At 44.5% G+C, this 22500-nt stretch overlaps 4 protein-coding genes across 4 annotated transcripts in view; 3 read left to right on the top strand and 1 right to left on the bottom strand.

Moving 5' to 3' along the window:
* LOC126577369 (U4/U6 small nuclear ribonucleoprotein Prp31) overlaps positions 1–736 on the top strand; it is a 1975-nt gene extending 1239 nt beyond the window's left edge. The window contains exons 4-5 of the mRNA XM_050238931.1: positions 1–246; positions 325–736. The exon at positions 1–246 is cut by the window's left edge and continues 118 nt beyond it. Coding sequence (XP_050094888.1) covers positions 1–246; positions 325–663 — 585 coding nt within the window. The 3' untranslated portion in view covers positions 664–736. The remainder of the gene's footprint in view (positions 247–324) is intronic.
* A 1045-nt stretch (positions 737–1781) lies between these two features.
* Positions 1782–13175, top strand: LOC126577365 (uncharacterized). Its single transcript, XM_050238916.1, has 2 exons — positions 1782–1824; positions 1934–13175. Exon 2 carries the CDS (start codon positions 2005–2007, stop codon positions 12895–12897), a length of 10893 nt encoding a protein of 3630 aa, XP_050094873.1. The 5' UTR covers positions 1782–1824; positions 1934–2004; the 3' UTR covers positions 12898–13175.
* Positions 13176–13654: 479 nt separating this feature from the next.
* Positions 13655–18768, top strand: LOC126577366 (uncharacterized). The gene is made up of 3 exons (XM_050238917.1): positions 13655–17156; positions 17228–17431; positions 17490–18768. Exons 1-3 carry the CDS (start codon positions 13764–13766, stop codon positions 18510–18512), a joined length of 4620 nt encoding a protein of 1539 aa, XP_050094874.1. The 5' UTR covers positions 13655–13763; the 3' UTR covers positions 18513–18768.
* Positions 18769–18815: 47 nt separating this feature from the next.
* On the bottom strand, positions 18816–22011 carry LOC126577370 (uncharacterized). Its single transcript, XM_050238932.1, has 4 exons — positions 21836–22011; positions 19381–19783; positions 19020–19308; positions 18816–18949 (listed from the first exon to the last, which is right to left on the bottom strand). The coding sequence occupies exons 1-4, from the start codon at positions 21840–21842 to the stop codon at positions 18824–18826; spliced, it is 825 nt and encodes a 274-aa protein (XP_050094889.1). The 5' UTR covers positions 21843–22011; the 3' UTR covers positions 18816–18823.
* Between the last annotated feature and the right edge of the window lie 489 nt (positions 22012–22500).

The raw sequence follows: 22500 nt of genomic DNA, 5'->3' as shown, positions 1-22500 counted from the left end.
CTGGCAGCACGCGTTGACGCATCTCACGCAAGTCACCTGGGCGAGATTGGGCAGCGGTTCCGGGAGGATATAGAGAAGAAACTCGATAAGCTACAAGAACCACCACCGGTGAAATTTATCAAACCACTTCCCAAACCAATCGAGGGTGGCAAGAAGAAACGTGGTGGTAAGCGTGTCCGTAAGATGAAGGAGCGGTATGCCATCACCGAGTTCCGCAAACAAGCGAATCGTATGAACTTTGGCGACGTAAGTAACTTGTCAACGAATGTTTTATGGATGGACTCCTAATTAATACATTTCTTGCTTTATTGCTTTATTCTGCAGATTGACGAGGATGCCTATCAGGAAGATCTCGGTTATACTCGTGGCACAATCGGTAAAACAGGCACCGGTAGGATTCGTTTGCCGCAAATCGATGAAAAGACGAAAGTGCGCATCAGCAAGACACTGCAGAAGAACCTCCAGAAGCAGCAACAAGTCTGGGGAGGCAGCACGACGGTCAAGAAGCACATCTCCGGTACGGCATCGAGCGTAGCTTTTACGCCGTTGCAGGGATTGGAAATCGTCAATCCGCAGGCTGCGGAAAAACCGACCGGCGATACCGGGGCCAAATATTTCTCCAATACCTCCGGCTTTCTGTCGGTTGGCAAGAAAACGACTTAAATCGCATTCGGGCCGAATGGCGTTCCCGGATAGATTAAATTGAAAACTATCAATAAAACATTGCCAAACTCGAGGCAAGAATTGTTAATGTGGCTGGCAATTGAGAGTAAGAAAGAAATTGATTTGTATGAAATCATTTTCAACCATTTCAAATAAGTCAGCAAATATAGGTATGGAATGCAAGATAAGTGACATGAGAGAAAATACTAAATAGTTGTATACTGAGTATACTCAAACTCACTAATCGAGCGGAGCGCTCTTCCGCTCTCATCTACCAGCGGAATTGAGATCGTGCGAGATCGCGAGAATGTGTTGGGTTGGGCATCGCGATGCGCCGGACAGTCCATAAGTGGCGCGTCTTCCGGAAAGTGTGCGTGACGCAATCTTTCCGCGATAAGGGGGATGATACAGTTACTATAATCATGTGTCGAACCTGTGTTTCAATATCAAATACCAGTACTGCCTTGTGACGATCAGTGACAAATTCGGCATCGAAAAGCCAAAGATTGTGAACAACTTCGCGGTAGTGCGGCTATTTAAAGCCGATTGTTTACATTAGCGGCACGTCGCTGGGAATTTGCGCATGTCAAAAAAGGGGAGTTCAAGTAGCGTTTCATTGGCCTCAAGAACCCAAAACAAGCGGCTCCACAAATCACAGCCAAGCAAAATGTGACTCATCGCATTCGTTTCCTTGTGGCGTTAGTGAATCGTCAAGCTATTCCAAATTGTGTGGACTTTGCACCGGCCATTCTCACACTTGTATGTCATTCAAAATTCCTTATCGTTCAAGTGGTATCCGGCTCAATCAATGGGATAGTAAGAGACCATATCAAAGTGATAAAGGCTTTCAGCTATCCTGGCAGATAGTTGGCTTATGAAGATATAAAGTTAAGCATCACAAAGAGCTTAATTGTACGAACACATTTGAACAAACCCATAGGAAAAAGGTACGATAAATTGATTTTAATCTTATTTATACCAAAAAGGGGAACACGTGAACGTACCAAAATTTAAATGCTTGCACTTATTTCTTCCGTTATTCATTTCAGAAAATCATACATTTCTGCAACAACTTCTGAATAGCGCCATTATTTACACCTTAATTAACCAACCCCCATGTGGTAGTTTCATCGAATTAAATGTTGCATTGATCTAAACCAGGTATTAGTTCGCTGTAACAGTTGCAGCTGCAATGTGGGTCTTACATTCTCATATACCATTAGCAGTTATCATTATTTATATAAACGATGAACATGTGTTATTTCTACAGCGATTGGAAATAGCCGTTTGCAGTTTGTGATGTAAATCACATAAATTCATTGCGTCGAAAAAGCTGACAAAATGGACGAACGTTCCTTACGAATGGCACGATTGAGCGACTCCGACTATTCGGAAGATTCAGAGGACAACGTCGATTACTCATCTGACGAAAATGATACGGATTCCCTTCCAGATATCGAACAGGAAATCATCAAAATAATTGGTAAAGAAATAAGCGAAAAAAGAAATTTAAAAGCAGTGATTTTACTGATTGGCGATAGATTCAGAAATGCGATCAGTACTACCGACACACGGATCATAACACAACATTATATTTCAATTTGTGGTAGATTTTGGAAAAACGAGGTACGCGATTATCTGCAAAAAATTGAACGAAGTAAGAACACATCCGTCATTAATAATGTTTTAGGTGCTTTTCATAGCATTGGGGGCCTATGTAAGGTTCACGATCCGTTGAAAAAAGGAGCATACTACAATCTTTTAATAGAGCATTATGAGGCGATCTCAAACGAAAACGAAGAATCGCTCATGTGCTGGTATAAAAACGAATGTTACCAGTATATTAAAAATTCAAGCAATGCCATGAAAATCGAGGTAGCATTACTAGAAGCATTGCTTGATTTTCTACATTGCTTTAAAAGCATCAATTCAACCTATCTCTTGCTTTACCTTAATGAGTTTTGTCTTGGAAAAATAACCGTCAATGAAATGATTGCTAAGATAGGGAGCATGAAAGATCAATACTCGGAGGATAGATTTCGGAATTTAGAAACTGTTGCCTCAAGGTTGGAATGTAACAACACTCTATATTTGAAAAATGAATTCAATGAAGCTTTGAGCAGTTATTTGAAACCAGTTAAAGTATCAAAAAAAGCAATAGATGCACGATCAATCATCGAAATCACTGGAACATACATAGTTGTTAGCGAATGCTTAAAAAGTGTCGAACAAACTTTACAAACAGAAAAGGCGGAGGGGTCGGAGGTCCACGAGGTTCATTTCGTAGCAACTCTCGTAGTGCACATTGACACTGATTTCCAAAAAGAAATTTGGCATGGCAAAAACATCGTGGTTTGCACGAGAATGGTCAGAGTGCATGGGTCTATAACTTGGAATGTATCAGGTGAAAATGCAGACCACATTTACACTACTAACGCTGGAACGAATGATGAAGGCGATGGAATCCGGGGTAAAGATGGTTATCCTGGAGAAAGCGGAGGAAACGTTTTGTTTATCACGGATAAAATAGAGAACTCGGCGTCTCTTAAAGTTATATCTAATGGAGGAAATGGTAGCAATGGGCAGGACGGGGGAGATGGAAGAGATGGCCGCAATGGAACGGGGATCTCTAAAAACTCAATCGAGGAGCGATTTCCTCCTCCTTGTCGCTTCGCAGGTAAGGAGCATGGTGGACGAGTAAAAAAAATCATTAGAAACATTCAAAGCGCGGCCACATCTGTAAAGACGGCATGGATTGATGGGAGCACTCTTGGGTCCTTGGATACATTGATTAGAAATTATAGCAATCAAACCACTGTAATTGCTGATATTTTTATAGAAGCGAAAACGGATGAGGGAAACGAAATAGTATTTTCATCGAACTGTGGGTTTTTTATAAGACAATCATTCTTTCTTTATAAAGGAACTAATGGAACCCCTGGTCATATCGGTGGTAGCTATGGTCTTGGGGGTCAAGGCGGATTTGGGGGTGGAATAGTTATAGAGCCATTGAGTAATTGCGACAATCAAATGGTCATTCAAACAGAAGCTGTAGCGGGAACCAATGGAAACCCAGGCAAGAAAGGAACAAACGGTAAACAAGGAAAAAATGGGTGGGATATGGGGTATCTAGACTATTTAACATGGGACTCACCGATTTTTTGTGGCTCTTCCGAGGATAAAAAAATAACATTGGAGCGTTCTGGAGAGTCTACCAGTTCGAACGTATGGGCTGAGTACTATGATCGATACGTGGGATTTGAAGCAATTAAAAATGAACACTCGAAGCAAAGGACATATGAACAGAGTACATCCTCAACATGTCCCACCGAGCGTCAACATCACGCTTTAGCTGTTAACAAGAAGACTCTCTCGAGACAATCAATTCTTGATCAACATTCGCAGCAAATGAATAGCTTGATGGAAAGTAAGATTGCAAATACTTTAAAAACACAACATGTATTACACGACATAGCTTCGAAAGCCACCAAAGTTAGCCAAACATTGGCTAAACAGATACAAAATAAGAAGCAACAACGGAAAGATTTCAAAATGACACGTCATTGTAAATATTTTGAAACAAGCGAGCATTTAATTGATGATTCAGAAGAAGAATTGCTTTACTCCAGCAAGCAGGAGCATATGGATATGGATGTACTTGTCGCTAGCCTCACTGAACGCACACCGGCAATGCGTTACTGGTTTCAATTAACAACTATACAGCTCGGTAGCTTCGAGCTTAATCGTTTACTTGAAGCAATAAAAAAGAATCACGTTTTGGGAGGAACAGTTGAAATCATCGAAACCTGGAAGATGATACAGAGCATAATAGATGAAAAGTATAGGCTGGCAGCATTGAATAAGATTGCAGAAATATTCCCAACATATTTGAATATTACTGGTGACATTAAAATACAAGCGGAAAGTGCAGCAAAGTGTCTTCTTGTAGGTAGCAATTTGGCGAGTTTTAGTGATGACCCTTCCAGCACTTTGGAACAATATCTTTGGAATGAAGATATTAGTCTGCGCAAAAAGGTATTTCAATACTGCAAAGATACAATCGAACATAAAGATTCAGTGTTCTGGAGTTTACTAGTGAGAACATTTTTTATTGAGCTTAAAAATCCCTCAGAAAAAGTAATCCATTTGCATGCTAAATACCATTTTTATGCGCAAAAATGTTCTCAAGGACAGATTGTGTTTCGAGAATCACTTCAAAAGCTCGACAATCAATGTCGTGATAATAAAAATGTTATGAAGGAACTAAAAAAGTTCTTGTTAGGAAAGGGACCTCTTTCAAAAAGTTATCGACTGCTGCTGGCGAACATGTTGAAGGTCAACATAAGAACATACATTAAAAACGTTGATGATGAAAGCATGTTTTCATTGAGTGACGAGTACAATCCAGAAGCCAATGAAGCTATTTATCTTCTTTTAACAGAAGACGGATTACATGAATTATGCCTGAACAAAGCTCGTTTGGAAATGGAAGTAGAAAGACGACTCAAAAGTCAAATGTTCTATAAAATATTGGCAGAAGTCGAACCTCTTCGTGGAAAGCAAGAGTTTGACGATTACTTTCCTAAACTATTGGAATTCATTAAAACAATCAACGGTCTTACAAGCGATGATCTTCATGAAATCGAAACAAGTGACAATAAACCATCGGGCAAAGAATTAGGAAAACGGCAAAGTGAAAAAGATCTTCGAGACCAGCATCTTTTGAAATGTGCATCCCTTGAAAATCTTTCTGAAGAAAATATCGTTTTCAATGGCAAATCTTCCCTCTCGTGTCCTGACATACTTAAAGCTTGTGAATACACTGGATTATACTTAGATCAAATGGAGGATCTTAATGAGATTATTCAATACTTTCCAGAGGAACGCGAAAAACAAGAAATAATAATTAAATTCCATAAAATTTCGCAATATATTGGATATCCAGAAATTGTGCACAACATTCAAAGACGATTCGCGTGCGAAGGTAGACATGTATCATACGAGGAACTATCGTGCTTGATTAACTCAGTCTTGTCTAGCTTTATCGATCACGAAGAGCACTTAAATATTGTTTCCTGGATTGTTGCTGCACATTCGCAACAGCATTGGATCGATGAGCTATTGTTAATGAAGATTGAAGATTACTTGAAAATGCAGATAAAGGATAAAAAGGAATGGAGAGCTCGTTTGTCGAAAATCGAAAACAAGAAGCTGTTGGTGTTGCTTCACGAAAAGCTAGAATCCTTGAATCGGGGCTCGTCGGTCACCTATCAGTGTTTTGCTGATATTTTCTTTCTTCTCAGCAAAATTCCGCATGAACCTTTGCATTTAGAATCCTCTGAACTAAGTGAGTGGCCATATGTTTTGAGAGATAAGTATTGGATATTTAAGCTTTCTACATTAATTGGTTCCCAAGTGGATAATTTCACAGACCTTTTGTACTATCTGTTGTCTATAGAAAACACTTATGGAACTGATTTGACGGAACAATTAGTACAATCACTGCAGAAAGTTATAAAATGCGAAATGATTCCACCGAGACAACTTGAGCGCATTTTTTCCAATTTTCATAATGAAAAATGGATTCTCAACGCGCAGGTTATAGAATCAATAAGTGGATCACAGTTGGACTCATGGATAAAATCGATGGAGACGCGGTTTACATCGGATGGAAAAGAGCGAACCATGAAGCAGCTGATTAAACTGATAGAAAATAATGGAAATACTTCGAAGAATATTATGGATGCTTTGCCAACAATGTTAGTATCCATTTCTGATACGTTAAAAGTGGAAAAGATAATATTAACTAAAGACGATTTAAAGAAATGTGCAAAGTCAATCAAAGATGCTATTCGTCTCAAGAACCAATCCGTCATTGATTGCTTAGGTGAAATACTATACGTGATTGATAAAGCGATTGAATTAGAGCGTGGCTTCACTCTTCGTGATCCTCAAAAGTTAGCTATTTTATGCTTAACAACAAATCCACGAAACACACTTGCTCAGGTATCTACTGGAGAAGGTAAATCATTGATCGTCGTAGCAACCGCGATCATAAAGGCGCTTCAGGGCAAGAAGGTTCATATAGTTACCAGTTCATCGGTGTTGGCCAAACGCGATGCTGAAGAGAATGCAAAGATTTTTAACTTGTTTGATGTGTATGCTTCCCACAATTGCAATGAAGATATTGAAAAGCGGAAGGAAGCATATTCCAACAATCAGGTGATTTACGGTGATTTGAGCAATTTCCAACGAGATTACCTTTTGGATCGATTCTACGGGAAGCGTGTGTTGGGAGATCACGATTTAGAGAACGTGATCATCGATGAGGTAGATAGTATGTTACTGGATAAAGGAAATAATATGCTGTATTTATCGCACAATCTCAGTGGATTCGACAAGCTAGAACCAGTGTATATCTTTATATGGCAGTGGATCAATCGTCCAGCGGCCAATAGTAAGGAATTGTCAGCTGCCCTTGACACCAGCGCTATCAAAGAAGCTGTTTTGGATGAAATCTATATAAGAATCCCTAAAACAGAAATTGATGAGATTCATGTGCAATTGAAAAAACAGGAAAAGCTTACAATATGGGCACGTATGATCGCAGCTGACATAATCGATGAACGAGGCAACATTTTAAAAGAAAACATTACAGAAACAGACATTGATGGAATTGTACCGTCGGAACTGGAATGTGCTTCTTCAGTCAAGCATCGTCTTCGATACATTTTAAACGAGTGTATCGATCGAGTAAGATCCATAGATGTTCCGAAATATCTTAAACTCTTTGTAGAGCAACACTTGGAAAGCTGGATTCGTAGTGCAGTCACGGCATTTTTCATGAAAAGTGGAGAAGATTATGTAGTAGATTTAGACAATACTGACACGAGTCAAGACCGCAATCCCAACATCATCATCATCGACAGAGACACGGGAACAGATATGGCGAATTCGCAATGGGACGAAGCCCTTTATCAGTTTTTACAGCTTAAGCATGGTTGCAAACTTTCGCTTCAGAATCTGAAAGCTGTTTTCATATCCAATGTTTCCTACTTTAAAAAATACAAAACAATGAATGGATTAACGGGAACACTCGGTACAAAAAGGGACCGCGATCTGTTGCAAGAAATACACGACGTCGATTACGTTATCATTCCCACGGCTCAGTCCAAACAATTTCATGAAGAAAAATCCATTGTATGTACCAATAAAGAAGATTGGAAGAGTCAAATACTAGATGAAGCTCAGCAAATCACAAATGAGCAGAAGCGATCGGTCTTGATCATATGCGAAACAGTGAACGTTGTGAATGATCTGTGCCAACTGTTTGGGGGGCGTAAAGAAACACATGTGCATACCTACACGCGGGACTATGAGCAGTTTGAAGTAGCTAAAGATGACCATAAACTAAATCCTGGACAAATTATTATTGCTACCAACCTGGCAGGACGTGGAACAGACATTAAAATAAGTGAAGATTTGAATAAGGCCGGTGGATTACATGTTGTGTTGACTTATCTACCGAACAATATACGCATAGAGCAACAAGCATTTGGTCGTGCAGCAAGAAGTGGTGCGAAAGGATCAGGCAAGTTAATCATCTTAAACTCAAATGGGCAAGAATGCGCTTGCACTAAAATGTTGGAATTGAAGAGAACTCGTCATACACAAGACTTGAGCCGTTTAGCGGAATGCAAATTGTTTTACGATGTCCAGATTACAGCAGAAGAGGAATGTTTCGAGAGATTCAACGCGGAATACGGGAGACTTAAGAGAGATCTCACCGACAAACAGGTACCGAAACAATTGCAAGACTTGTTGTTGGAAAGCTGCTTGGATAAATGGGCTTACTGGTTAGATGAAAACAGTAAATGGATAAGTATCAGTCACAACAGCCTAGGCAAAGCGAAATATCAAACTGCACTGAAAGCATTCATTCAACAATTGAAACGTTTATCAACGGGAGTAACAGAGTGTTCCATTTTAGATAAAGCCAATCCAAAGAAGTTGTTACAGAAATTCAAGTACGACAGTAACTTTTGGATCAAATGGGTTAATAGTAATCCACCACAAATGGTCAAATTGGGCAAGTATCTCACGCAAAACCTAAAAGAGTTTGAAAACTGTTGTGAGGCTGCTATCGAGCTTTTTGATGATGTTATACGAGAGGATCCCAATTTTTCGGAGGTGGCTCGGTACTATAAGGCATCTTTATTGATAAAGCAAGTCGAGAGTGGTGGTGAGATTATTATCAATTCAGTGAAAACCGAATTCAGATTAGCCGCAAAATTATTTGAAAGGCGCATTGAGCAACATTCTAAAGCAGCTAGCATCGTTGGTAACATTAAGAGTAACAATGCTGAAAGCCTCATTCAAATCAATGCTTTTGAAGATCAACAGCGCCATTTCATGGAACTCTATAACGAGTTTATAACATCTATAAACAACATTTTGGGACACGCGGTATCATCCGAATGTTTTATAAGTCAAGTACCTTTGATCAACGAACAGTTGGCAAAAGCAATATTTGCAGAGTTGCTTCACAACAAGGTTTTAAAACCTCCCATGCTGGGCAAAAACTTCGCTGAAAAGGATCTGAAAGTGATATGTGACGAGTATGGAGTGCCTGTACACTTACTTCAAAATTCTATCACAGCATGGAAGGGGAAACGGATCAATGAAAAGGACTTTAGAAAAGATCTCGAGCAACGTATTCCAATTCCGAATCGTCGTCAGTTTTGGATGATGCTGCTGGAACAGAAAGTTCTGTGCGACAACAAGCAATATGTGGCCATTCGAAAGGGCATTCTTGATGGAATTGATTGCGATTTAATCAAATCTTTGGGAGAAAAGGTTAAGAAAGAGCACAAGGAGAATATTCTAAACCTCGGTGGAGGGAAACAAGTGCTTTACGCCGATTGGAGAGAGTTGGAGAAAGATAATGAATTAATCTTTGAAAACGAATACTTTAGGGATCTTGTTGGTCAAACGAAGTACGAGGAATGGAATGAATTGGAAGCACTGTCGTTTAATGAGAAGGCCAACATAAACTGCAGCCACATCGAGAACGTACGCTTCGATGCTTTCGATGACGTTCGACCGGATCACTTTGCTAATGTGGGCATAGATTTATCAGAGGCGGAAGACATTCTAGCCGAGCTAGTTAAACAAAACATACTTGTTAAGGATCCAGAAGCACGCGATAATGTTTACAGGCTAAAAGGCAATCTATCTGAAATTGATGAGGAACAATTAACATTCTTCGCTGGTTATAAACAAATTGTCAAACAGTTGTTATCATGTAGTTTCGCTTACAGAATCGCGTTTGATAATATATTGAAATGTGTGCAGGAAGGAATCAGTCAGACGGAATTGAGTTTAGTGGTTGACCCTCATCGGGACTTGATGGTGGATCTTTTTGAAAAACATATTTTAATCCAGTCCTCTGTGGATTCAAGTGAAAATGATTTCGATAAAGTGGTAGAAAAGATATGTAAAAATAATTCTAGCACGTGCTTAAAAAACCAAGCAATCATAAAATATGTCGCAAATATGCTAAGCAATTTAAGCAGCAGCCTTGAAAGGATGGAAATGCCGGATGGTGCTCTCAAACCACTCCCAGAGGTTTCGGGGGTTACGGAGGAGCAACAAATATTCGAACTAAATGGATTAGACTGTTTACTGCAGTGTGAAGAAAAGAAATGGACCAAGAAAATGCTTTTTAATACATTGTGTCTATCATGCATTGCAGTTGGGCAGATAGCACTTGGAATTGTAACGTCTCCCTTAGTCGTTGGATCCAGCTTTGTTGCGGAGGGTGTTAACGATTTAATATTCGCTATCCGGGCGATGCAAACTGGTTACTTCAGTTGGACAAATTATTGGGATCAAAAATGGAAAAGTATTCTAGTAACGGTATGCACTGCAGGTATTTTTTATGCTGCCAAACATTGCTTCAAAGTATTGCGATACGGAATGAAAGCGTACAAGACTGTCTCGTTTGGTAAAGTCTCAAGCGCGTTCCAAGGCCAGCTAACGAAAATCGCTGCCCAGAAAGAAATAGCGAGCATTACAAAACGGGTAATAGTGGACGCTGCAAGTAGAATAGCGATGGCAGTTGGGTATTCTGCCATTGAAAATATTGTGCAAACGTATCTGCGTTCACTATGCAAAGAAATTGGATCTTCAATGTCGTCAGACATTGGCAAAGCCATAGAATCGCACTCTATTGCCGCCACTCTACGGCAAGCATTCGATGCTCTAGGTGAAACAGAGGCTAGGAAAATAATCAATGATTGCTCGCTACGCTGTTTTAATGAAAACTCAGAGGATAACGTGTTTAAATCAACCATTGTAGATATCAGCATCGGGTTGAACGGGAAATGTATGGAAGCTTTGGGTAAAACTCTGGCCGACGAAAATATCTGTAATAATCCGGCGAAGATTATTAGTACATTATCTACGTTGCTTACATGGAGCGACCGAGTGTACCACTTAAGTAAGATCAAATCGGAAGCCATTTTTGTGTTGGATGATCTAGATAAAAGTATTAAACAAACTCTTAAAAGCCAAACTAATACGCAAAAAGATGTTGCAGTAAAGCAAAATAATACAAACGCAACAAAATATGCAAGGTTCAAAAAAGAAATGATCGATCAATGGAAAGTTTCCTTCAACGAAAGGGTAGGCAAAGTCGTCGAAACTCAGCTGGTGACACCACTGCTTCAATCAGCGGCCACGTACTTGACCAAATCTGCATTAAAATTGCTGATATACACCAAGAATCGGATTAGAGGTCACAAAGAAAGAAAACATCGCAAACATTTCGAGAAATTAAAACGGAAATACAAGAAACAGAAAAAGAGGATTCGCTTATCAAAGGGTAGGAAAAATAGAAAAAATATGAGAGCAAACATTAAAAAACGGTATCACAAGAGCTTACTCAAACTGATGATGAAAACACGAAGCCCCGATTTAATGGCCGATCTGGTTAAAGAGAATGTGCCCATGGACTTTACGTGTGTTGCTGCCTGTCCTGTCCTTTTAAGCAAGATAACAATGGAACGAAATATCAAAATCGTCGTCGAAGGACCTGATGGTAAAGACCATAAATTCTCTTCCGATGCCCAAAGCAGTACCGACGGAAAGATCATTCGATTAAAGCTTAATGACAATCACTTTACCCTCTGCGAAGAAAATATGGCTCGGAATGGGGATTTCGATGGCTCTAACAATAGCTGTTTGTATGTAGCAATGATGCAAGCCATGCCAGAAATGAACATTTCGGCAAAAGATTTTAGGAAAGCTGTAGCAAACTGCATCCGAACGGACCCAGCCATTCGTAGATCTATTGAAAAGGGCTACCATCACAAACTACTTGCAGAAGGATTCTTTGGAGGGAGAGCTCCAGAGAAAGAAAGAAACATGCTGGAAACAGAAAAGAGCCAAATGCAAGATAAAACAGAGAAAGAAACAGGAACAGATAAAAAGGATTCAATCAAAAAGAAAATTAAAGCTGTTGGACGAAAAATAACCAATGTAATTTTCCGAGATGTCGATTCAACAGAATACGCTGATGGAGAAGTGCATGATGGAGATGATCATTTCGTGTGTCGTTTTAAACAAACTCTGTGTGCCAAAGGGGTGATTGATAGTGCATTATCAGAACACTCCGATTTAGATTATGTAGTCACTGGCGGAGGAAGCAAAGGGCAGGATCGAACCAGCGGCAAAGGTTCTGAAGGAATAGATGCTGCCCATTTGCTCAGAACTGGCGGAATCAATCCCAAATTGTTAAACACGGACCATGGTGTTATCTTGAAAAATATGAGTTACAAAACGCAAAATGTAAATCAATGTTTTAATCGCAGGAAAGTAGCAAAGGATATTGATTCACTGCAATCACAGTTTTTGAAGAATTCGCCTCCAATCATTGTAAATGGTGTTTTCAATTCTTCCGCTAATCAGTTGAAAAAGTTTAAAAAAGATTATGTGGCTATCTTGGAAACAGGAATTAAATCCGATCATTCAAACGCACAGGTTTATCAAAGCACCATCGCTCAAATTAAGTCAATTGGTTTGAAAAAAATGAAACGTGCGGTGCGAGATGCTAGTAATTTTGTTGGAAAAGTGGAAAACTACATGCCAAACGCGTCTAAACCGAATAAATGTAAACCAGCTAAAACAAAAGTCAAGGAAAGCGAGAAACGCAAGCCCAAAAACGAGGAATAGTCGTTATAGAGATTTTCAAAAGTATTGAAATTTATGAATCAATGGAAGTTAAACTGACAAAGATATTGATTTTATACAAATTGCGCCTCATGCATGGCTCAATGCATCTCGCTACTTTGAAGCGCATTTCACAAAACCAAACGTTTTCAAAGACGGTGCCCATCGTAGCAAAAAACAACTACATCGACCGATTTGATAAGCACAAGCCCGTCGAGTCATTATAAAAATTGATTAAACAAAAACCGCATGAAATATATACCTTGTTAACCTTCAAACAGGTAAGCTTTTAAGCCGATGTTTGCTTCTTCCAAGAAAGAAAAGCGTTGGTATTCAATAGAGAAGAGAGGTATCATAATTTTAAAAAAGTGACCTCAACTTGGACAACGTGAGAGTGTAACGGAACTAATTTAAATAACAACACGCGACCACCACATTCGCGCCAAAATTTAATCGACTGTCAAAAATGCCGATTCGTGTACAACGTATGCGTCGTTCCTTTACCAAACAAATCGTAACCAAAATCAATGAAAGGTAGTGAAAAAGTTATTATTTCTGCTTGTAAATTTCTCTATGCAGCATCTCAACACAACTCCTAACAATAAAAAAGGCAACAATTTTGAAGATGATGCGAATATGCTTTTCGATCCCCCCGCGGTAGACGCAATCGTTTGCAAAGATTGTTTTGACAGTTGCCCTTGAACTCGCGCTGCTTGTGTGTGTTTGTGCGTGATTTATGCGTTTTCTGGTGGTCGCGTCCTTTAGAAAAGCGCATTTTTCAGGTTTTAAAACATAATTAAACGACTTACTTGTTAGTAGATCCGTTTCCTTTCCACTCTGCAATCATCGAAAATGCCCACACTTGTAATATGTTCTCCGCTGGTGCTGTGAGTGGCGTTCGGGCGAGAAAACCGCTTTCCGCTGGGACGGCCTCTTCGACGGCGACGACTGGTTTTGCTGGCCAAGTGAAGCCGACGACGACGACGACGGTGCCCGTGGCGATTTTACCACCGAACGTAAACAGCAGGCCTCATGGCAAACTGACCGTCCGGTTTGGCGAATTTCACGATTCCTCAGGGAGCGGACTGCGGTGGAACAGTGGCAAAGCGTACGTGAGCGTCGATCTGCAGCTCTTGTGGTGGGGTCAGCCTTCTGTAGCATCCGGCGCGACAACAACCTCAACCACACTTCACTGGGAACAGGGAAACAATCGACAGAACCGCGCCAGCGAGGCCTTGTACGAAGTGCGCACCAATCCGGAACTGTTTCGGCGGTATTTGAAGAGCTGTGAGCCGGTGCGTGTGCGGCTCGTTTCGACCCGCACGCAAACTCTCATCGGAACGGCGCAGGTGGCGATTCCGGGCAAATTTACCAACCTCCGGGAGCCGGGTGATCAACCGCTAACAGCACAAGTCCGCGGGGAAGTACTCTCTGTGCGCGGATTCTGTCTCGGTGAGCTTTGCCTTGAACTAACACTCGAATTTGACCGCAAAGGCAGCGTTGGCAGTGCTTCCACTGTAACTTCCAAGGGTACCACCGCCGAGGAAGAGAAAGAAAATACGAAAATGATTCTCGTGGAATCGAACTCAATCGGTGTCCCTGGGATGCCGTCACTGGCTGTCGAAGGGAAACCAGCTTCACTGCACGAATCATCACAACGATCGCAGACAGCGGCGGCCAAAAAGCGGTTCCACACACTCGATCAAACGTCACGCCAGAGGATTCTGGACTATCTGACCGGTAAACCGATCGACGGAGACGATGGATGCACCTCCGAGCTGTCCGCCCTCAGCGAAATCTGTTCAATCTCACCAGCGGAAAGCATGCTGGAAGCGTTGGCTCGCTACGATCGAGCAGCGGAACCCGGCAAGCACTCCTATCTCAGGACTGTCGACTGTGTCCGGGTGCTGGTGGAAAACCTTAAGTTTACGCGCGCCGGCCAGAAGGAAATTCAGCACCGTGCCCGACGCCAGGAGTTGGCCATGTACGGTGCCAGCTTCGTGGTTCGAATGAAACTGACGGAAACGGGAACGAAAACGGCACCAACGATCACGCGGTTGAAATTTTGCTCCACTGCCGCAAGCGAAACGGAAGTCACGTTCGATGGTCAGCCCCAGCAGGCACGATTAAGTCTTCCGGAACTAGGCAACGGTCGCCATGGTGATGCGTGCTTCGAGTTTGGTGTGCACCTAAACGTCGGTAGCTTCTACAAGGCGCGCCTATTCTATCTTGGTTCTGCTCAGATCACACTGCAGGAGCTGATTGCCGGTCGTCTGGCGTGTTACAAGCGGTGCCCGATCCGACTGGCTTCCGATGATATACTGCTCGGTACACTCACGGTGAGATTGGAGCTTGGCAAACGGGGTCTACACTTTGGTCCGGATCTGATCGATGCTGTGCTGATCGATGGTGGCAATGTTACACTCGAGGAGACAGAGGGGGAGGAATCGGAAGCAAACGAAGATCGAAGCGTTACTCCGGAAGCAACCCCCGCGTTGGTGCATTGCGCACGAAGACATCTGTCACCGTCCGTCTGTTTCGATCATTGCCATCATGAAAAGGTGTCGGATCGTTTTGCATGCCGCATGATGATGTGCAGAGCGGCCGTGGCTGCCTGTACGGGAGACAATCAGAGTCCCTCAGAGAGCAGGGACCAGGACTCAACCGGTAATGTGCAACCTTCAGCCAACGGGGTGAATCAGGAAAACACGCAAGCCCCAACAAACGGCACAGAGCAAGGTAACGCATCCGATGGTCAAGGGTCGAGCGAACAGCAACAGCAACCGAAACCAATGGAAACCGATGGCAGCAGTCCGGGTGGCGAACAACCGAAGTTGCTCCATGGCTTGCTATATCTCGGGCAGCTGAAGGAACGCGCGCAACCACCCGAGCAGCACTTTCTCGTCTGCCATCCGTTCTGGAGCGAAGAACCATCGACGCTCTCCTCGGAGCTATGTCAACCGGAGGGCGATTTCAACTATCTCCGTACCTTTCCCGTGCTTCCCAGCAACGAGTTTCTGGAGCGTGTCCGGAATCAGCACATGCGGGTGGAACTCTGGCAGAAGGCACCGGGCGAAGCGGAGAAGCTGGTCGGTTTGGCACGACTTCCGCTCCATCAGTTCTACATCGCGTTCCGGGATGCGCAGCTGAGCGAACATCTGACACATGCACGGCTGCCGGTCATTTCGATCGATGGTTGGACGAGTATAGGATCTCCACTGGCAGCGGAACCGTGCGGTCAACTGCAGGCAGTTCTTGCGATCGGAACCGAAAGTCAGATCGATCTGTTTCGTGCCTCACGCCAACTGCCACTGCACACCTCCGGTGATGTGCCGCGCACGAACCAGCGCTCCGTGATCGATCAACCGAATGATGGCAACGGCTATACGACGAGATCGGTCCAGGGCCATAAGCAGATCCCATCTGGTTGCGGTGGAGGCTGTGCCAAGCAACCGCAAACCTCCGAGGTGGCCAACATGCTATCGGCTTTCATCGAAAACCTGGCCCAACGCTTACCGATTTCATCCGAGCGAAGCACAGCCCCTAGCTTCGACCACAACAGTTCTCTCTCGGCCGGAACAGGCGGTCAGGCGGAACCACCCCTCTCGGGGTCACCTCACTCACAAGCGAACCGTCCGCAGCTCCGTAAGACGGCCGATCTGCTCGACAATCTCCAGAAAGCGCTCGCCCAACGACCATCAGCGGCCATGCTCGACGGGATGGGAATGCTGGCTGGGTTAGCGGGCGCTGGTCGACCGACTTCACTCCTTGCTGGTGCGACCACACCAGCCGATCAGACACCGCCAGCCGCCGGTACAGATGAAACGCCGGTTACAAGTACTGGTGGAACTCAACCTCCACCGGTGACCACAGACGAGCACCGTCAGGCCGGCCAGGTAGCCGATGAACACCCGGAACCGGCCAGCAGTAGCGACGCATCCGTCGGTACGGATACAGAAGAGCACAAACTCATACGACTGTCGATCGAAATCGAGCGAGCCGTTAACCTGCCGAAGCTGACGATCAGCAAAAAGTACGCCAAACGGCACAAGGCCCGCCCCTCGCACTCGGTCCCGGAGGCACTGCTGCTCGAACCGAGCGCTTACGCAACGTTCGAGGGTCACAATCTGAAGCTTGGATCACCCAACACGGTGAAATCGCACGAAGGTATCGTCTACACGACGCACGTGATTGAGCGCAGCTGTGCGCCCGGTTGGCAGAAGCGCTTCGAGGTGCAGCTTCCGAGTGACCTGATGACGAACGTAAGTAGTGAGCAGAGCGGGGGACACTATAGCGACACTAACGGCAATCTTCTTTTCCAATCCCCGTACAGGATGAGAAGCGGTTCATTGTGAAAGTTTGGCGTAAGGCAGCGCTCAGTGATGCCCCCAAGTGTCGGTTACTGCCGGCACCGATGGAGGACGCCGTTATTGGTTTCTGTGCGATCGATCTCGCTCTGCTGCTGTCCGGACTGTCCAGCATCATGGGTTGGTACAACATTATGGACTTTTCCGGTCGCTGCAATGGCCAGATTAAGGTAAGAGTGTGGCCCTTCGATGAGCTCGTCCTTGTCTAAAACTCTGTTCTTTCGCTAGATCTGCATAAAACCTTTGGAGGATGTCCAACCGTTCAAAGTGACCGGCGAGCAGCAGCTCAGCAACTTCCGGTTACCGCTTTCGATCGATGTTGACTGTGAACCGGCGGCCCTCGGACTGGACGCATCCTGCAACACATCCCTGAGTCGCGCTTTGAAGCGTAAGTTCACGGAGCTGGAAGAAATCACGGAACGATTAAAAGCACGTCTGTTCGATGTGACTGGGGACGACAACGATGATGACATCGATGGCGGGGATGATGATGGTGCGATCGATCCGGACGATGAGTTCGAGCGTGATCTCAACACGGTCGCCACCGAAGATGACGAGGACGACGACGAGGAGGAGGATGATGAATCCGGTAATGGTTTTGCTGGTGGTGGTGCTGGTGGCCGTCTACCATGGTCGGCGGCGGCAGGGATTGGCGATAGTGATCAGTTTGGTGATACTTCGAACCGGAAACGCAACAGCCAGTACCCGAATGGTGCGATGACACGTACGACCAACACCTCCTCCTACTCGATGTGTGCTACGGATCGAAGCAGTCTGACTGGTTGCTCGAACCGGGACTCACCACGACAGGCCACATCCAGCAGCAGCATCATCGGCAAACGTTCCGCAACCGCCACATCACAGATGCAGCTAGAGCAACTGCTACAATCGCACGACATCGAAACGCTGATCAATCCAGCCATACTTAAGAATCTACTGCATCCCTCGATCGACTCCGAGTCGACTCCGGAGCTTGGCGGTGGAGAGGAAGAGGACGGTGGTGGTACCGGTCCCGGGACCGATGCAGACATGCAGAGTGATGACTCGTCGTGCGTTACCGATCCAAGCCAAGCACCAACGGCTGGGAACGATCGAGTGAAGCAAATCGCTAAGGCCCTCCAACGGACCACTATTTCCGATGCGACACGTTCCGGTGGTGATGATGTGATGCAGTTGCCACCGGGCGAAGCCACCACCGTCAGGTGTCGTGAAGCACCGGAAGGAGAACCGATGAAGGACGTTAGCAAATGAGCGATCGAGTTGTTCGAGCTGGTTTATGCTTTCTTACGTGACTATAGGAACGAACACACAATTTTATCAAACCCCTTTGATTAAGCTTCCGCTCTCGAATGCTTTAGAGTAGTGTGGCCGGGATGTGGGGCCGAGCGAGCGCCAAGAATTTTGCTCGATTCTTTACGTACGTATGATAACTGATTGACTATGCTACATCTACATTGTGTCCCATCATGTTCTCTCGCGAGTAATAAATCTCACAATATCTCGTCAAGCTGTGTCCGTGGTCGAGGGTAGATGTTATTTAAAATTACGCCATCAATTTCAATTCACTCTTCAAACGCCGAGAGATAGTTTTCCAGTCGGAACTTTCGCTTCAACTGCTTGTTGCTGACAAACTGTATCGCGGCGTTCGTCTTATCGTGCCGATGGTAATAGCTGCAGTGGCGTACACGCTAAACCGAGAAGAAACCCGTGTCAGAATGTGCCATGAGCTGTACTATGGCCAATATCGCTTCTTCTTACCTTAAACTCCTTTAACGCATCAAGCTGCTTCTTCTGTGCGGTCTTCTGTTTCATGGCCACTGCACCAGGCCGGGCCTCGTTCAGTTCGCGAACCATACAGCGTCGACAGAGACACCGCTCGGTGCGTAAGTTCTTCCAGTAATCCACCTCCGGCCGCTCATCACAGCGCTGGCAGCGATCGAAATTGTCCGGTTTGCAGAACGTCCGCGTGGCGGGTGTGATCTTGATCGTACCACCGAACGAGTGACTGCGGATGTCCTTGCGCGCTTTAAAGCGATATGTACCAACGCTACAATCGAAAATCCGAAAGAAAAAAGATATTAACATACAAGCTATTCAATCCGGTAATCCGGTTTCATACCCTGGCGTAATCTGCGACTGATTCTGCGGCATCCTATCCGGTACACCAGAGCCAAACGGTTTGGCACTCGCTTTGATGGCCGGTTTCCGGACCAGCTCATAATCACCAACGCCCGGACTGTTGCTTACTTCCTCGAAATTGAACCTTATCGTCGTACCTGCCAGCGGTCCGAAACCACGTTTGCTGACTCCACGTCGTCGCACCCCGGGATGGGTTTCCGGTATGGCCGGATCGTAGGTAAGCTCGTAATGGCCGGGTGCCAAATTCTCTCCCAACTGTTCAGGCTGCCGGCGACGCATCAATGGGGTCCGTGCTGGGCCACAGAGTGGCACCGTTTCACGCTGAACTCCGGAACCGAAGCAGACGCGTGCCTGTGGTGGACGCTGGATCACGTACTCGAAGCCTGAGGAAGATATCCGACCGATTGTATCAATAGGAGCGTGTTCCCGTTGTCCCGTTCCGTGTGATTCGAACCGAATTCGTTGCACCGTCCCAGGATTAGCTGGTACTCTTTGCGTGCTTCCCGCAGAAGCAACCGAGCAAACTCGTTCATCTCGATCATCGTGTTAACTGGCCGGCCACCGGTGCGATGTTACCACGTGGAACGCTCCAATCCAACTGGCGGACGCGTGCTTCCACCGAAGAACTCTATTACACGATGGGCCCTGTATCCCGATCCCGATAGGGGGTTTCTTAGGGGAGTGGAGTGAGCCATTTCTCTTCTCTTCCCGTGACCACCCCGCCACCACTTTCTTTCAGTTGCCGAACCCGAACCGGAAACACGTGGATCGTTGTACATGATTTATGCCTTGTTCCTGTGTGCGTCTATGTGTTCCCAGGTACCGTAACTTAATCATGTTCCACGTTCTCCGTTCTCGTATTTCATGAAAAACAATGTGATTCGGGAAAATCGAACGAACGATTGGGATTGATAGTTTTCATAGCCGAATTGGATCGTAAATTATGAGTCTGTTTGTAAAATGCAAAATACTGTGCATAAGGCAACAAATTGGGGTTGAATATGATGTTGAATCCGGGGGTGACAGCACAAGAAAGACAAGAATACCATCATTTCCATTGATAAATAGGTTCCTCAAACTCACTCGAAACCTTTTGAGAGGTTCACGTTTCCAACGCCGACTGATTTTGATTGACTTTTATGATTCTACCGATAGAATGAGAATGTTTATTGAAGCAGCAGGAAAGGTCGACAATTTCAATGTTAATGTAACCCCGGTTAGAAGAATTTCAATTTTAGTTAGTTAGGCAGATTAGGGAAAAATTTGCAAAAAACATTACACTTATACACTCGGAAAGTGATTCAAATACCTTTCTAAAGAGGTGATTTTCTATTTAATTCATTTACCTTGAGCTGGTTTCAGAAAAGTATTTCAATGAAATTGATAACAATCGCTCGTTAAATCCGTCAATTACCTTTTGCTAATACTAATAACTTATATTCATGTTTAACTATCAGCCTTTTTATAATAATTATGTTTCTGAATAAAATCATTTGATTAATTATTTTAATTTACATAAACACAATAATCAACAAGAGACTGTCCCGTGATCCTTCCGTTGGTTTTCCTTTGACTTGACAAAACAAATCATACCCTTCGCTACCTTCAGGCCCCGAAAAAACCCACAATAAAGTTTGAGACACACCCGCTTAGCCGCTGAGGTGGTAATGATTGTACGGGCTTAATATGGCTTTTCCCATCCAAACGGCCACCCACCAGCGTCCCATGCTTGTTAAGTCAGAAAGATTGATTGCTTCATAGACAACGAACCGCGCTGGGAACCGATAGCATGGCTTGCTGGATCGCGTGACAATGGGTCGCTTATTGCGTTCACCAAAATACAACGGAGCAGAAGCAGGAGCAGTGCCTACTTCGTTGGATTCCATCCGTCGCCAAGCACACATTTGATGCCCCAACGTTCGCAGCACGCACATTTTTCCTGTTTGGTGGCGAATGAACGCTGTTGTCCTATCCATGGACCGAGTTGTCCTAAAGACCCCCTTCGCCCTCGAATGCCACCCCGGGATTGCTTTGGCCTTTAGCTGATGTGCATCAATATTCTCTGCCCAGTTGGTGCTCCCTACCGATGGAAAAACCTCGGCGAATATTATGGCCCACAATCTGGCCATTTGGTGAACCTCAAATGAGAACTTTCTCCTCCGGAATACGGTATCTGCTCTTTTCTGTGGCCAGGTGTCGATAAATTGTGCTGATTAAAAGTCCACCAATTAGCACAACCGAGCACGAAATGGTTTTCGGCAGCCCAGCAAACCCCAGCAAGCTTTGAATCATAATTCGTCAGCAACACGGCAATGATGGCCCGGCGGCGCTCATTTGCTATCCTGGGGACAATTTCAACCATTTCACCGTCGTCGGCAGCCCGCAGAGACAAAACGGAAGGAGCCTTTTTGTTTCACCCACACGCATATAATTACCTTCCATATTTCGACGAGTTCCGTTGTGATTACGAACGAAAGGATTCCACAATTTAGACGTGAGGTTTCTCGTACATTTCCACCGTAAAATATAACGTAATTTCGACAAAAACACAACTCATCGGGTCGCCACTTTTGCTGCTGATTTGCTTTTCCAGCTCTGCTAAAAAACCACACAATCAATTCTGTCGCCACTGTTTGCTCTGCGATCCTTTTTCTTGGTGCTGTGCGAGCAACAGTTTTTCCTTTGTTGCTTCGATTCGCCATGCGGCTGCCCCCGTTCTCTCCGCTCCACCAGTCATTTCTTGTGGCGAGGATTCTCATCATCGATGACGAAGAGAAAAAAAAAGTCCCATAAAACAAGTCGTGGTAAAGTAAACATTGTTGGGAACCAACTTTGCCCTCCTGCGGTATGTTGGTCGATTGCGCGGGGTTGATGCGAGAGCACGTGGCAGCTTGGGGTGGGTTCACCAAGGATTCCGTGAGCATGTGTCCTTTGTGTCCTTAGCCTAGTTGTCGATGCAGATTGAGAGAAAGAGAGAGTGCAGAGGTCCCAACCACCAAACAGGTGACTGCGTTGTTTGTGAATGAATCGATAGATGGTTCAGGTGAGTCAACCATCTCTCTGCTTGACGATATTCTTGAATCCTTTGTATTATTGGGCG

The sequence above is a fragment of the Anopheles aquasalis genome, chromosome 3, assembly GCF_943734665.1.
Source record: "Anopheles aquasalis chromosome 3, idAnoAquaMG_Q_19, whole genome shotgun sequence".
NCBI classification, from domain to species: Eukaryota; Metazoa; Arthropoda; class Insecta; order Diptera; family Culicidae; genus Anopheles; species Anopheles aquasalis.
This window is presented reverse-complemented; position numbering and strand designations above follow the sequence as displayed.

Coding starts and splice junctions, on each gene's coding strand:
- LOC126577365 (XM_050238916.1), top strand. CDS start 2,005: ATGGACGAACGTTCCTTACGAATGGCACGATTGAGCGACTCCGACTAT.
- LOC126577370 (XM_050238932.1), bottom strand. Junction 19,309..19,380: donor CAGTCGCAGATTACGCCAGG/GTATGAAACCGG, acceptor TTTCGATTGTAG/CGTTGGTACATATCGCTTTA. Junction 18,950..19,019: donor ATGCGTTAAAGGAGTTTAAG/GTAAGAAGAAGC, acceptor TTCTCGGTTTAG/CGTGTACGCCACTGCAGCTA.
- LOC126577366 (XM_050238917.1), top strand. CDS start 13,764: ATGTTCTCCGCTGGTGCTGTGAGTGGCGTTCGGGCGAGAAAACCGCTT. Junction 17,157..17,227: donor CGAGTGACCTGATGACGAAC/GTAAGTAGTGAG, acceptor ATCCCCGTACAG/GATGAGAAGCGGTTCATTGT. Junction 17,432..17,489: donor GCTGCAATGGCCAGATTAAG/GTAAGAGTGTGG, acceptor TTCTTTCGCTAG/ATCTGCATAAAACCTTTGGA.